Source organism: Rana temporaria, chromosome 6, assembly GCF_905171775.1.
Source record: "Rana temporaria chromosome 6, aRanTem1.1, whole genome shotgun sequence".
NCBI lineage: Eukaryota > Metazoa > Chordata > Amphibia > Anura > Ranidae > Rana > Rana temporaria.
Window position 1 is genome coordinate 12,293,837 of NC_053494.1, and position 14,139 is coordinate 12,307,975.

Below are 14,139 nucleotides of genomic sequence, written 5' to 3' on the forward strand. Positions count from 1 at the left end.
GGATCCTCCGTAAAATCCCCGCTGAGCTGGCAGCTGACAGGGCGGTCCCCGCACACTGTGCAGGGACCGCCCTGTCTTTCCTCCACTCTCCCCTATGGGGAATCGGATGAACACGGACCGTATGTCCGTGTTCATCCGATCCGGCAGACGGAAGAAAAATAGGGTTTTCTTCCGTCCGAAACTGCGGATCTTTGCGGAGGTGGAAAAATTACGGGGGTCAGCGGATGGTCATCCGCTGACACCCGTAATCACATAGGGACCCATGTATGTCCCGTTTTCATCCGCACCTCAGGCAAAACGCGGTACTGCACACTTGCTTTGGCCTGAATCGTGTCTCGGAAAACGAGCAACACTCGCAAACCGAGTTAGTAGTTTTTAAATTACAGTGCTCGTATTGCGAAACGCTTGTTAACTGCGTTACTCGCAACCCGAGGTTCCACTGTATTTATTTTTCATGGCTTTTCTAAAAAGGGACAAGGCAAAAGAGGTCTGTCCCTTTCCTACATACTTTGACCTAAAAAAGGTGTCCCTCTTTATGATCTCAGAAAGCTCGGAGATATAAGAGATAGTAGAAGGAGATTTGAACACGTATCGTTCTAAATGTTAGGATCTCCTTTGGGCAATCATGGTTTATGTTCTTAGCTTAGTGCTCCCTTTAGTTTCCCCTATTTTTCAAGATATATTTATATTAATTTTATTGATGACAATATTGTAGAAAGAAGAAATAATATGTTGTAAATTATGGTTTTATAGAAAACACTGGAGATACCAGCTTTACCCAGGCCCCTCTATCCAAACAGAAAGCAGCATGGAGGGGTTCGGTGAAGGTGGTGGTGAAGGTGTGGAGGTGTCTGATGGGGTCACTCAACTGGTAGAAAGACAGACGGCCACCTTCATAATCCAAATATATTCCCAATCTTTTCACAGGAGACTCCGGGTATAACATCTGTATCAAGGCGGCATGTACACATGAATATTTACTACTTTTAGTTGTACAGAAACTCCAGGACTTGCGATTATACCCAATACCAGACTCATTTTTAATCCTCTCTATACTGGGATAGCAAACAGCCACATCCCAATCACCACAATCGCCAACCTCTACTTCCCAGTAATGTCTCCCATGGGAAAAACTCTCCACACTCATCACCTGATTGTACAATGTAAATCTCTGTGGGAACGGTAGTCTAACCTGTTGTGTTCCAGTGTCAGATGCCATTCTCAGGTCATTGTCTACAACCACAAATGTATGGGCTGTGTTTTCATCCAGTAGCAGTTTGATTTTATCCTGTATATTGAAGTTGGTTTGTAATTGCATATTAGTGACAAGGTCAGTTATAGATCTGTGCAACACAAGAGAGATCATAAAATCATCCAAATCACAAACAGAAGATGCCTTTAAATTCTGGTCACCTGTGCCCGACTCGTGATCTTGTAGGACAGATATTGGGTCGGTCATGTTACACAATTTCTCGATTTGACCAATCTTCCTGGACAGCTCATCCTTCTGCATCTCCGACTGTTTGATGAGGTCATCGAGTGACAATGAGACCTCCTCTACCTGTCTGGAGATCTCACTCTGGACTCTCTGTTCCTGGACCTCCAGTTGTCTCCCGATTTCCTCAAACAGGACAGCCACTCTCTTCTTCTCATCATCTGCTTTTTCTTGTGCTTTTCTCTTGCGTTCCAGTAGATTTAGAATTTTCTTCTCAGTTGTCTCTCTGTTCATAGTCATCTTTTCTAGAACATTTCTTAGTGTCTCTTTCTTTTTCTTCAAAGCCTCTTCTAGAAGTTCCACTTCATGTCCTTTATGTTTCCCCACCAGACAGCAGGACGTACAAAGACAGACGGCGTCCTCGGAGCAGTAATACTCCAGAAGCTTCTTGTGGATGGAGCATTTTTTATTACTGAAGGACGAGGTGGGTTCTATCAACACATGGTCCACCGTCTTGTTGTGGGCTGTCAGGTGTTTATCACACATAGAAGTCTCACACTGCAGACAAGTCTTGACGGCGGCCATTGGAGAATCCACACAATATGTACAGAGGATCTCAATTTTCTCCTCCTTTAGTTGTGTAGATCTGAAGTTCTCCACAATGTTACACAACTTTCTGTTCTTCTCCAGAGGAGGACGCTCTAGAAACTTCTCTCTGCACTCCGGACAGGAATAAACTCCGGACCCCTCCTGTGTATCCAGAGCAGTCACAATACAATCCCGGCAGAAGTGGTGTCCACATCTCAGTGACACCGGCTCCGTATAAATATTCAGGCAGATGGAGCAGCTCAGCTCGTCTCCTAGCGCAGCAAACGCCATTCTGAGAAAAAAAATAAGAAAAACAAAAATTTAAAACGTTTTCATTGTAGCACACCCTGTGTACAGTAAATACATTTAGTTGAGATCCTGTTGTAGCCAGAGGATCTGGAGTTAATTTGTTTAGAGTTAGTTTGGCAGAGCTCCACGGGCTGAGTCCCGGTCATCTTTCCCTGACTTCTAGAACTACCAGAGCGTTCTAGAACTTAGAGGGTGGAAAGGTAGAGATGAGGGCTGAATCTTTGAGACTCAATGAGTCTCCTCCAATTCTTCGGTGAGTGTGGCCCAGAAGGTGGAGAAATGGCCCATAAGTATCCTGAAGCCTGGCCAAGTGGGGGCGTCCAGTGTCCTGTCACCTGGAGGGGACCACTATGCTGGTGGGGCTCCGTCCCTGAGCAGAAGAGAGGAGTGGGAGCGCAGCAGAGGAATATTCACACCCCTCCAGTCTCAGCTAGGCTTAGCTGAGCCACCCTGGGAGCCATAAGGACCTTTCCTGCAGGAGCTCTGTTCAGCATTTGTTGTAGATTCTCATATTAACCAATACATATGTTGAATATTATTCATATTAATTTGCATATGTTTTACTGATAATATAATTATCAATATTATTAATATAATTATCAATATTATTATTCAATAGTAAAGGAGAAGGGGACTTCCTGTCCCACTTCCTTCTTCCGCCGAGGGGCTGTAAAGGCGATTAGCTTAATCGCCTTATTGCAGCCCCTCCCTGTAGGCGAGCGCCTGTCCAATCGGACGGCGCCGCTCGCGCATGCGCAGTGGGTGCTCGGCCGTGAAGCCGAAAGCTGTCAATGCCGGGTACCCACACTAGGAATGAAGACCGGCCGGCGAGGGGGGGGCGAGGAGCGGAGTTGGAGCCGTGGAGCAGGTAAGTGTCTGTTTATTAAAAGCCAGCAGCTACACTTTTTGTAGCTGCTGACTTTTAATAAACTTAAAAAAAGGCTGGAACACCCCTTTAAGTTTGACAGGGTCAAACAAAGGTCTGCTTGTGCCCTCATTAAAAATGTTAGAACATAACAAATAAGGTGGGGGTCATTGCAAGTTCATTCTCCCAAACTCGTAAATCTGTTATCCTTGAGTTGGCAGAGTCTTATCAGGACAAGGAGGGTTTGATCTAACATGGCTGGGTGCCAAACTGTCTCTACACAGGTGTTTTTAATTGGACAAAACCAGTTATAAATCACTTTAATGAACATATAGGAATTCTGGGAATGATTACGTTTGTCTGGTTGTAGGACAGGTGTTACATTGACGTAGATCTTAGCAACCAATCATATCTAGGAGAGATGGCTAAGATAAGGCTTGTAAAAAAGGTATATAAATGCAAGTTTTACAATTGTTAGACAAGTCAGATAGGAGCTCAAAAGTCTGAACTCTATGTATGCTGCCCTATTGCACGGGTCATAGAGGTCATGTCTCCTTGTACGAGTCAAATAGAGAAAACTTCTTAACCTGTTCTAGAGTGTTGCCTCATGTGAATTTCCCGCACAAACTTGGTCAAGCTGGAACCCAAAACCCTTGTGAGGGGACCAGACCACCGATGACCGTTACCGTACGAAGGAATCTCAGAAGACATGGGATTCCCTATTCCAAAGTCCTCCTATCTGTTAACGGAGGCCGGTTGACCAACTGGTCCCCAACAGGTGACGGGTTCCCAAGAATTGGCAGAAAAGACCCATTCTGGTTCAAGGTGAGTTAGAGGATAAGAATACCAATATCTAATAGGCTTGCATTGTAAGAAACTGTATAAATTAGACCTGTATCTTGTAATACTTTGAACATAAACCTGTATGTTCCCAGCTGTTAATAAACCTGCATTGCTGAAGTCCTACCTGGTTCGATACTTTGTTATTCAACTTCACATTCAGCACATGAGCTACAGCAGCGGTTCTCAACCTTGGTCATCAAGTACCCCCAACAGGCCATGTATTCAGGTTTTTTTTTGCACAGGTGCTTTAAAGCGGTGTTTCACCCTAAAAAACAACTTTCTAGCATGTCATTCAGCATAGTAGCGCGAGCTACAGTATGCCTTTATATTTTTTTTTGGCGCCGTACTCACTCGCGTAGTAAAGTTTCAGACTCCCAGCGGGTAATGGGCGTTCCTATGCAGAGGGCTCGTGATTGACGGCCGGCTATGGCGCGTCACGCTTTACGAAAATAGCCGGAGTAGGTCTCGGCTCTTCACGGCGCCTGCGCACAGACATCGGAGCTGACTGCGCAGGCACCGTGAAGAGCAAACACCTATTTCGGCTATTTCCGTGAAGCGTGACGCGACATAGCCGGCCGTCAATCACGAGCCCTCTGCATAGGAACGCCCATTCCCCTGAAACTTTACTACGCGATTAAACAGTGAGTACGGCGCAAAAAAAAAAAAATTATAAGGCATACTGTAGCTCACGCTACTATGCTGAATGACATGCTAGAAAAAAAAAAAAAATTTTTTTAGGGAGAACCCCCGCTTTAAATCAGTCAATGGCTTTGCATTTTGGACAGCTATTTTATCTAAGAGAAATTCCCAAAACATGGCCTGTTGAGGGTACTTGAGGACCGAGGTTGAGAACCACTGAGCTACAGGGTTCTATAAAAGGAACTGAGTGAGTAGCTTCAACCACTACACCCCAAAGCCTATAGAGGAGAAGCAGCCAGGTGCAGTACCCAGCTAGCTTTCCACAGAGGGACAGCTTAGAGCCACTAAAAACGGACTTCCACCCAAAAGTGAAACTTCTGCTTTAACCGCTTGCCGACCAGCTGCCGCAGTTTTACGGCGGCAGGTCGGCTCGGCTGCGCAAAATCACGTAATATTACGCGATTTTGCATTTCAGCCCCTGGTGCCGCGTGCGTGCCCGATCACTCGTTACAGAGCGAGAACCGGGAGCTGTGTGTGTAAACACACAGCTCCCAGTCCTTTCAGGGGGAGAAATGACTAATCACACGTTCATACAATGTATGAACAGCGATCTGTCATTTCCCCTAGTCAGTCCCACCCCCCTTCAGTTAGAACACACCTAGGGAACATAATTAACCCCTTCCCCGCCCCCTAGTGTTAACCCCTTCCCTGCCAGTGCCATTTTTACAGTAATCAATGCATTTTTATAGCACTGATCACTATAAAAATGCCAATGGTCCCAAAAATGTGTCAAAAGTGTCCGAAGTGTCCGCCATAAGGTCGCAGTACCGATAAAAATCGCAGATCGCCGGCATTACTAGAAAAAAATAATAAAAATGCCATAAAACTATCCCCTATTTTGTAGACGCTATAACTTTTGCGCAAACCAAATCAATAGACGCTTATTGCGATTTTTTTTTTTTTTTACGAAAAATATGCAGAAGAATACGTATCGGCCTAAACGGAGTGAAAAATACCAGTTACACTTACGGTAGCTGTTTTTCTGTAAGTCTTACAGGACGGCACCTTGAGAGTAGACTGGCTCCACCTGACAGGAAACACAATCAGAAAGAGGTTTAAAAGCCCCGCCCCTCCCCGTGCAACTCAGTTAGTGATAAAGTAACCACCATTAGAGCACGGGAACCAGTATATAAAAATACAAACCATATAAATTCCTCAGGGTGGGAAATAGGCCTGCCGTCCTGTAAGACTTACAGAAAAACAGCTACCGTAAGTGTAACTGGTATTTTCTCAAGTCGTCTTCCAGGACGGCACCTTGAGAGATAAGCAAGTAACCCTCAGGCCTACTTTAGGGCGGGACAACTGCCTGCAGGATTCTTCTGCCAAACGTCAAGTCTTGGGGTGACAGAAGTTCCACACGGTAGTGTTTGAGAAAGGTGTTCTGGCTTGACCACGTTGCTGATCTACAGATTTGTTCCACTGAAACTCCTGCTCTCTCTGCCCAGGAGGTTGCTATAGATCTCGTGGAATGTGCCTTGACTTTAGGTACTGTTTTGCCAGCCTTAATGTATGCTAATGAAATTGCCTGTCTTATCCACCTAGATATAGAGGCTCTAGATGCTTGGCAACCCTTTTTCTGTCCTGAAAAATTAATTAGCAAGTGAGATGAGTGTCTGAACTCGCTCACCCTTTCCAAATAACTTAACAAACAGCGTCTTACATCCAAACAGTGGAAGGTCTTTTCCCTTTCGTTCTGTGGATTTGCGCAAAATGAAGGAAGAATAATTTCTTGTGACCTATGAAATTTCGTTACCACCTTAGGTAGGTACAGGGGATCCTGACTTAGGACTACCCTGTCTTCAAAAAGACAAAAATAAGGCTCTTTGATTGAGAGCGCCTGCATGTCTCCTATTCTTTTGGCCGTAGTAATAGCCAGAAGAAAGGAGAATTTAAATGTCAACAGCCTAACCGGAATGCTGTCTATCGGTTCAAACGGAGGTTTGGATAAATGGTCTAGTACCAAGGTGAGGTCCCAGGGGGGAACCCTGGAGATCTGAATAGGGGATAACCTATCCCTAGCCGACAGGAACCTCTTGATCAGCGGATCCAGGGCCAGCCTCTTGTCTAAAAAGTAGGACAAGGCGGCTACTTGTACTCTTAAGGTTCTTGTGGCTAGTCTTAGATCAACTCCTTCCTGGAGAAATTCCAGGATGACAGATATTTCAGGTAGTGGGGCTTGCCTGGCTGCACACCAGCGTGAAAACACCCCCCAGGTCTTAGCATAGATCTTTCTAGTGACCTCCTTATGACTAGCCAAAAGGGTATTTATTACCTTCTCCGAACATCCTCTCCGCTGCAGGTTCCACCTCTCAAGTACCAGGCCGTCAGACTGAAAAAGTCGGGCTCTGGGTGAAAGATCGGTCACTGCCGCAGAAGGTCCACTCGGACCGGAAGAGGAAGGGGGGGAAGAACTGACCAACGTTCTAACATTGGGAACCAAGCTCTTTTGGGCCACTGGGGAGCGATCAGGATCAGCTTCCCTCGTGAGCGACTCAGTTTCTGTAGGACCCTTGGGATCAGACTCAGGGGAGGGAAGGCATAGGCCAGATGAAATGTCCAGGCCTGGGCCAACGCGTCCACACCCTCCGATCCCTGATCCCGGGAGAGGGAGAAGAATCTTTCTACCTTCCTGTTCTTCCTGTTCGCGAAGAGGTCTATTTCTGGGTTGCCGAAACGATGTCGAACCCAGTCGAAGACTTCTCGATTTAATTCCCACTCCCCCTGGAGGATGGGTTGGCGGCTTAGAAAGTCCGCTTCTAGGTTTAAGACTCCCCTGATGTGAATTGCTGAAAGGGAGAGGACTCTCTGTTCTGCCCAACCTAGAATTTCTAAGGACAGCCTTAGGAGAGAACGGGACCTGGTGCCTCCCTGGTGATTTATGAACGCCACCGTGGTTGCGTTGTCGGAGAGAATCTGTATTTCTTGGTTCATGACTCTCTCCTCGAATGCCTCCAAGGCCTTCCCGACCGCTAATAATTAGCGGAAGTTGGAAGAGGACCTGCTTTGTTGTCGATCCCAGGGCCCCTGGGCCTGGAGACCCGACATGTGGGCTCCCCACCCCCAGGAGCTGGCATCCGTGGTTATCCTGAGAGGATTTGTCTGGTTCCATGGGAGGCCTTCCTCCAAATTCTGAGGAATGAGCCACCACCCCAGTGTGCATTTTACAGACTCCGGGATGCTGACCCTGGAGTCTAGGGATGAGTCCTTCCCGTCCCAGGAGGAGAGCAGGAAGGCCTGCAGGGTTCTGTAATGAAGCTGGGCCCATGGGACCGCTGGGATGCATGAGGTCATCAGTCCCAGTAACCTCATGATCTGCCTGAGGGAAATTTCTATTGAACCCATGACGGACCTGACCACTGACCCGAGTCTCCGGATCTTGTCCTCTGGAAGGACCAGCTTTTTCTCTACGGAATCTATCAGGAACCCCAGATACATTTTTCTCTGTTCTGGGAGGAGAGAAGATTTTTCTCCGTTTACAATCCATCCCAAAGATTCCAGAGTAGTCAGGACGGTGGCCAGATTCGAGAGAAGAAGCTCTCGGCTGGGGTTGAAAAGCAGTAGGTTGTCCAGGTAGGGGACAAGGGAGATCCCTTTCAGATGTAGAAAGGCGACCACCTCTGCCAGGACCTTCGTGAAAACCCTTGGGCTGGAGGCCAGACCAAAGGGGAGTGCGGTGAACTGCCAGTGCTGAATCCCCTGAGGGGAGGCAATGTCAAATCGGAGGAACCTTTGATGGTCCCTGAAGATTGGGACATGGAGGTAGGCGTCCCTCAAGTCTATGGTTACCATAAAGACTCCTTCTAACAACAGTCCCTTGAGACTGTAAATGTTTTCCATGCGGAACTTCTTGTAGAGGAGAAAGGTATTTAAAGGTTTTAAATTTATGATCAATCGGAATTTCCCCGAAGGTTTGGGCACCATGAAAATATGTGAGTACACCCCCTGACCCTGTTGTCCTGGCGGAACTGGGATTATGACTCCCTGCTGAGCTAGATCTGTCACATTTCCCAGAAGGGCAGCTGCCTTGAGGAGATCTTGGGGTAGATGAGTGAGGAGAAATATTGGGGGGGGGGGAAGTTGGCGGAATTCCAATCTGTAACCCTCCCTCACTATTTGCAAAGTGTGAGGACTCCGTGTTATACTCTCCCAGGCTGGAAAAAATTGGGAGAGTCTTCCCCCGACTCTTAAGTCACTTGGAGTCCTTACCTGCGGGTTTGGGATCGGGGAAAAGGATACCCCCTTTTGGCTTATCCTTTCCCGCGATCCAACGTTTATTAAAGGCCGATCTTCGGTCAGAAGGTCGGTTTTTATTCTGGGGGCCTCGAAAAAATCTTCTCCTGTTAGGTCTAGGTTTTGGGGGGAACCGTTTCCCCTTTTCTGAGGCCCTAGTTAGAGCTTGATCAAGTCCTGTCCCAAAGAGAAGCGTACCTTCAAAGGGCAGGGCACATAGACGGGTCTTGGAGGCAAGATCACCTTCCCACGTCTTGAGCCAAACCGCCCTTCGGGCGGCGTTGACGAGAGCACCCGTCTTAGCAGAGGATCGGACTGTTTCAATCGATGCGCTGTAAGAGAATCTCTAATTTCTTTAAACTTGGAGGTCTGAGGTACATGCTCCAGAAGTCTGGTTAACCAGGTATCTGCATTCCTAGCGATGCAGGAAGAGGCCAAGGCGGGTCCAAGGGCGGCCGCATTAGCCTCCCAGGCCCTGCGAAGGGAGGTGTCTGCCCGCCTGTCTAAGGAATCCTTTAAGTTCCCTGCATCCTCAAACGAGAGGTCAGACTGCCTGGAGAGTTGGGCTAGAGATGCATCTAGTTTAGGAGTTTTAAACAAAGTATTTTCTAACTCCTCCTTAAAGGGACAGCGCCTCTTCCAGGTCTTGTACCTTAGTCTTTTCAGGCTCAGCCCATTCCCTCAGAACTATATCTTTAAGTGACTGATGGACTGGGATAACCTTTGGCTGGGGTTTAGCTAGACCCTGGTACATTCTGTCCTGAGGTGACACCAGCTCTGCTGGCTGCTGGATCCCCTCAGAGGCATAGACAGCAGACAGCAGACCCCCCATGTCATCTGCAGAAAAAATATATTTGCCTGATCTGGCATCCTCATCCTCAGAATGGCTATCAATTACCCCATCCTCTGGAGCCTCTGAATCTTCGGTGTCAGATAGGAGAGACTCCCTAGCCCTGGAAACTCGTGGCACTGGGTTTGATGAGCTCTCTTGAAAAGAGGGGCCGGCTGCTATGGGCTCAGGATCCCTATTTTTTAAGGTGTCCTTAAATCCCTTTAATGTGGAGAGCATTTGGGATTGGACATTTAGGAATTCTTTCATGCTTTTGTATGCATTTGGCACAAAGAAGTTTGGAGTAATCTGCAGCCAGCTTAATGCTACAGTTACCACACCTCTTGGTTTTGGAAGTGTGTTTTAGGGAGAGATTAGCAGCTTCCCCCTGGGCAGAAACCTCCTCCCCTGTGGGGAGAGAAAAACATATCACAGTCCATACATCAAGTGTGAGAGTAGGGGGGGGGGGGAGGGAGAGGACCCAGTCCAATATGCCCCCCTGACATTCTGAGGCAGACTCACCCTTGGTGGTGTCCTCGGCAGCGGCTGCTAGCGAACGATCCTCGCGCTCCATAGCGAAGTCGTGCAGGCGCCACTCTCCTCCTTGCTGCAGTGAGAACAGCGAGGAGCCGACGCCGCTGGCGGCCGCCATTTTGGTGAAGACCGGAAGCTTCGTCATCACCGCGCGCCGCCTGTGACGCGGCGTCGACTGCTGGCTCCATTCGAAAATGTCCCCGGGAGGACAGTACACCGGAGCCACGCTGAGGAAGCCCTCACACCCGCCCAGCAGGTAAGGGGTCCTGGAGGAGAGGGAACATGGCCACATAGGAGTACTGGAATAGCCACTATCCCAGGGATTCCTACAGAAAGGAAAGAAGGGGGGTATTTGCAATCTTCCTCCCCCCCCCCTATCACACGGGGAAACCCCCCGGGACAGGCATTACACCTTTAGCTGAGGCAGGGACGGCCTCCCAGGACCCACTGCTCAGTACCCGGAGGGGGACCACCAGCCCCAGGCCTTAGGTCTGACAAAAAATAACAAACTGTTTCGCTGGTGGGAAACACAATCAATAACTGAGTTGCACGGGGAGGGGCGGGGCTTTTAAACCTCTTTCTGATTGTGTTTCCTGTCAGGTGGAGCCAGTCTACTCTCAAGGTGCCGTCCTGGAAGACGACTTGAGAAAAATCGTTTTTTTATATATATTTTTGGGGGATATTATAGCAAAAAGTAAAAAAATTTTTTTTTTTCAAAATTGTTGCTCTATTTTTGTTTATAGCGCAAAAAATAAAAACCGCAGAGGTGATCAAATACCACCAAAAGAAAGCTCTATTTGTGGGGGAAAAAAAAGCATGTCAATTTTGTTTGGGAGCCACGTCGCACAATTGTCAGTTAAAGCGACGCAGTGCCGAATCGCAAAAAGTGGCCCGGTTATTGACCAGCAAAATGGTCTGGGGCTGAAGTGGTTAAGCACTCCTCGACCTCTGACATGCCATATTTGGCATGCAATTTTTTATTTTTTTTTGGGGGGGAAGTGTTTACCTTATTTTTAGTGGGACTTCCTGTCCCACTTCCTCCTTCCTCTTTTTTTGGCCGTCTAGGAGACTTCTCCTCTCACCCTAGGCTAGCGATCTTCTGGGACACAACACAGGTCCCAGAAGTTTGGCTGTCCAATAGAAGAGGGCAGCGTGACTTGCGTACGCTCAGCCATGAAACCGCAAGCTGTCATGGCCAGGTGCCCACAGTTACTATGATGGCGCCGACGAGAGGAGGGGGGAGAGGAGCGAGATTCCGGGCGGCCGCATCGCTGGACCGTGGGGCAAGCAAGTGTCTGTTTATTAAAAGTCAGCAGCTTTTTGTAGGTGCTGAATTTTAAATTAACAGGTGGAACTCCGCTTTGTAGCCAGCACAGCTACCCTACACCTCTGGCTTGGGGATTCTAAGGAGAAGCCAGGTGCCTTGGCATTTTTCCACAATAAGGAAAGCACCTGCCTCCAAGGTTTGGAACTTTTCCTTTACCAGTTGAGCTGATCCCTCTTTCCTACGGGAGAACAGCTGTGTGATTTTTGGTAGCAGAAGTCCTCAAGTTGCATTCAAACGACAGTTATGGACATCCCATACAAGCAGGGCCGTTTGAAGATATTAGAGGGCCCCAAGCAAAAAAAAAAAATCACTTTTCTAGTTGAGAAGGGGGGGGGGGGGTTGTTTTTGTCGGCTTACCTCTATCCAGGGGCCCCAGCAGTGAGGGCCCTTGCCGCACTTCCTGTCAGTCCGGCCGGGAACCTGATTCTCCTGTACTGCGCAGTTATGGTACACGGCCGACCGGACTGCAGCAGGAAGCAGCGGTGCGCCAAGGGCCCTCCCTGCTGGGGCCCCAGGCAATTGCTTGGTTTGCCTGTCGGGTTCCGACGGGCCTGCATACAAGTTTATCCTCTAATAAACCAAAAACAAAATAAAGCACCCCGGACTGGTTTTATGACTACCGAGTGAATGCCGGAAAATTCCTGTCACTTGGCTGTGCATGTAAGGGAGACCCAAAAATCCAGTGGCCCTTAAGGGGGTAGCGCTACATCACGAAGAGAGTAGAGGCTAAAATGGTTCCCTACAGAAAGAACACAAAGCAAGTGATTTTTTTTACAAATTCTCCGATACGGAAGCTTCTAAAGTAGAACTCCAAATAAAACACAAGACCAAAAAAAAAAAAGATTTACGAAAAAAAAAAAAAAAAAAAAAAAAAAAAAAAAGTAAGTTATCTTTGTCTCATGCCGAGTTTTTGAATTACTTGTAGGAAAAATATTGTACCATAAATTTTTTAGTAGCTGCGATAAGAAATCTAAACTGTGTGCTTACCAGTGGCGGTCCATCCATAAAGAAGCGCATGGGCGCCGCACTCTCTCTCCAGCCACCCCCTTATATGCATTGCATGAATTTATCCATGTCCGCCGCCGCCACCCTCTATTCCGGAGTCCGTCCCCTTTTTGGACGCCGGAATTCCAGCGGCGAGGATGCATTCTTGAATATTTTTTCCAAAAGGCTCCAAAAAAAGGTGAACTCGGAGCGCAAAGCATTGCACTCGGAGTCCACCCAGGTGTGTTAGAAAAGCGAATAAATATTCACTTTTCTAACACTGAACCGCCTCTCCGCCCATCAGGAAGCGTGGGTGTGTTACCCGTCACCTGAAACAATGGGCACTGCGTTTGGACACCTATCAGGAGGAGGAAGGGAGGAGACGCATGGAGGACACAGCTCACCGTCGTCACCCGCTGGCCCACCGAGACAGGGGAAGTGCCGGGCAGACGGCAAGCGGGCGGGGGGGGGGGGTCAAAGTGGCAACTTTTGATGGGCACAGTGGCTGCATTTGATTGACAATGGTTGCGTTTGATGGGCACAGTGAGGCTTCGATTATTTTTTTCAGTTTGTTTGCGCGCGCCCCCCCTCCCCCCCAAAATTTTGAGCTCCAGCCACCACTGGTGCTTACTGTGCTCTGAAAAGTGATCTGTGATGGTTCTCTTTTTAATGGGCGGTATAGCAGTTGCTGCAATCATTCAGGAGTTGCTACTGATGCACTTTTACATTGCAGGACTGTGCCACAAAGGCAATGATCTCAATGGGCAAGTTTGACAGGCTGTGCCACCTGTAAAAACCTGCAGCCCAAGCTACAATTGCTGCTGCAGTGCCATTTGTACAGCCCTATCAGGCTGCAATTTTAGGATTAAGGTGGGTGGGCAGTAAAACCACGGCTCAGCCACCTTGTCTTACCAACACCCTCCCCGGCTACCAGTGTAAAAGAGCCTCATTATTTCCTGGGGTGATCAGCCTGTTCTCACAGATACCAGCCCAGTAATGTCTTGGCTAACACTGGGCTCTTTATTTGTGCCATTTACAGGCGCTGTATGGGGGCTTCAGAGGAAAATAAAGAAGACCTGTCCATGTCTCAGCTCTGACTACACATCAGCATATCCTATCAGGTTTCTCCAGCCGACTCTCTGTCACCCTCCACATACACAGATTGCACTATTCACCAACCTTTCTCTCCAACACACCAGACCTGTCTGCTCCCCAGGATGCAGAGCTCTGACTGGGTGCAGGTGAGTCTAAATTGGCTAAAAAGGTAGAGGAGGAAAACCTGGAGTGGAATAAGGATCAGAGATCTGGAAAGGTGGAAGAAAGAAGGCAGGAGATGTGCAAATCCAGAACTGGACTTTTCCAGGATCCCTGCCAGACCCTCTGCTACAAGACCAAATAATGGAGGAGATCCGTTCTCTGTGTGTTCTGGACACAAACTAGATAGAATGGTATTTATCCCAACCAGAGGCGTAACTAGAATCTTAAGGGCCCCGGTG

At 48.1% G+C, this 14,139-nt stretch overlaps 1 protein-coding gene across 1 annotated transcript; it reads right to left on the reverse strand.

The window, feature by feature from the left end:
* Positions 1-378: 378 nt before the first annotated feature.
* On the reverse strand, positions 379-13,891 carry LOC120943105 (E3 ubiquitin/ISG15 ligase TRIM25-like). The gene is made up of 2 exons (XM_040356218.1): positions 13,823-13,891; positions 379-2,315 (listed from the first exon to the last, which is right to left on the reverse strand). Exon 2 carries the CDS (start codon positions 2,312-2,314, stop codon positions 740-742), a length of 1,575 nt encoding a protein of 524 aa, XP_040212152.1. The 5' UTR covers position 2,315; positions 13,823-13,891; the 3' UTR covers positions 379-739.
* Between the last annotated feature and the right edge of the window lie 248 nt (positions 13,892-14,139).

Excerpts from the sequence above, each read along its gene's own strand:
- LOC120943105 (XM_040356218.1), bottom strand. The coding sequence starts at position 2,314 with ATGGCGTTTGCTGCGCTAGGAGACGAGCTGAGCTGCTCCATCTGCCTG.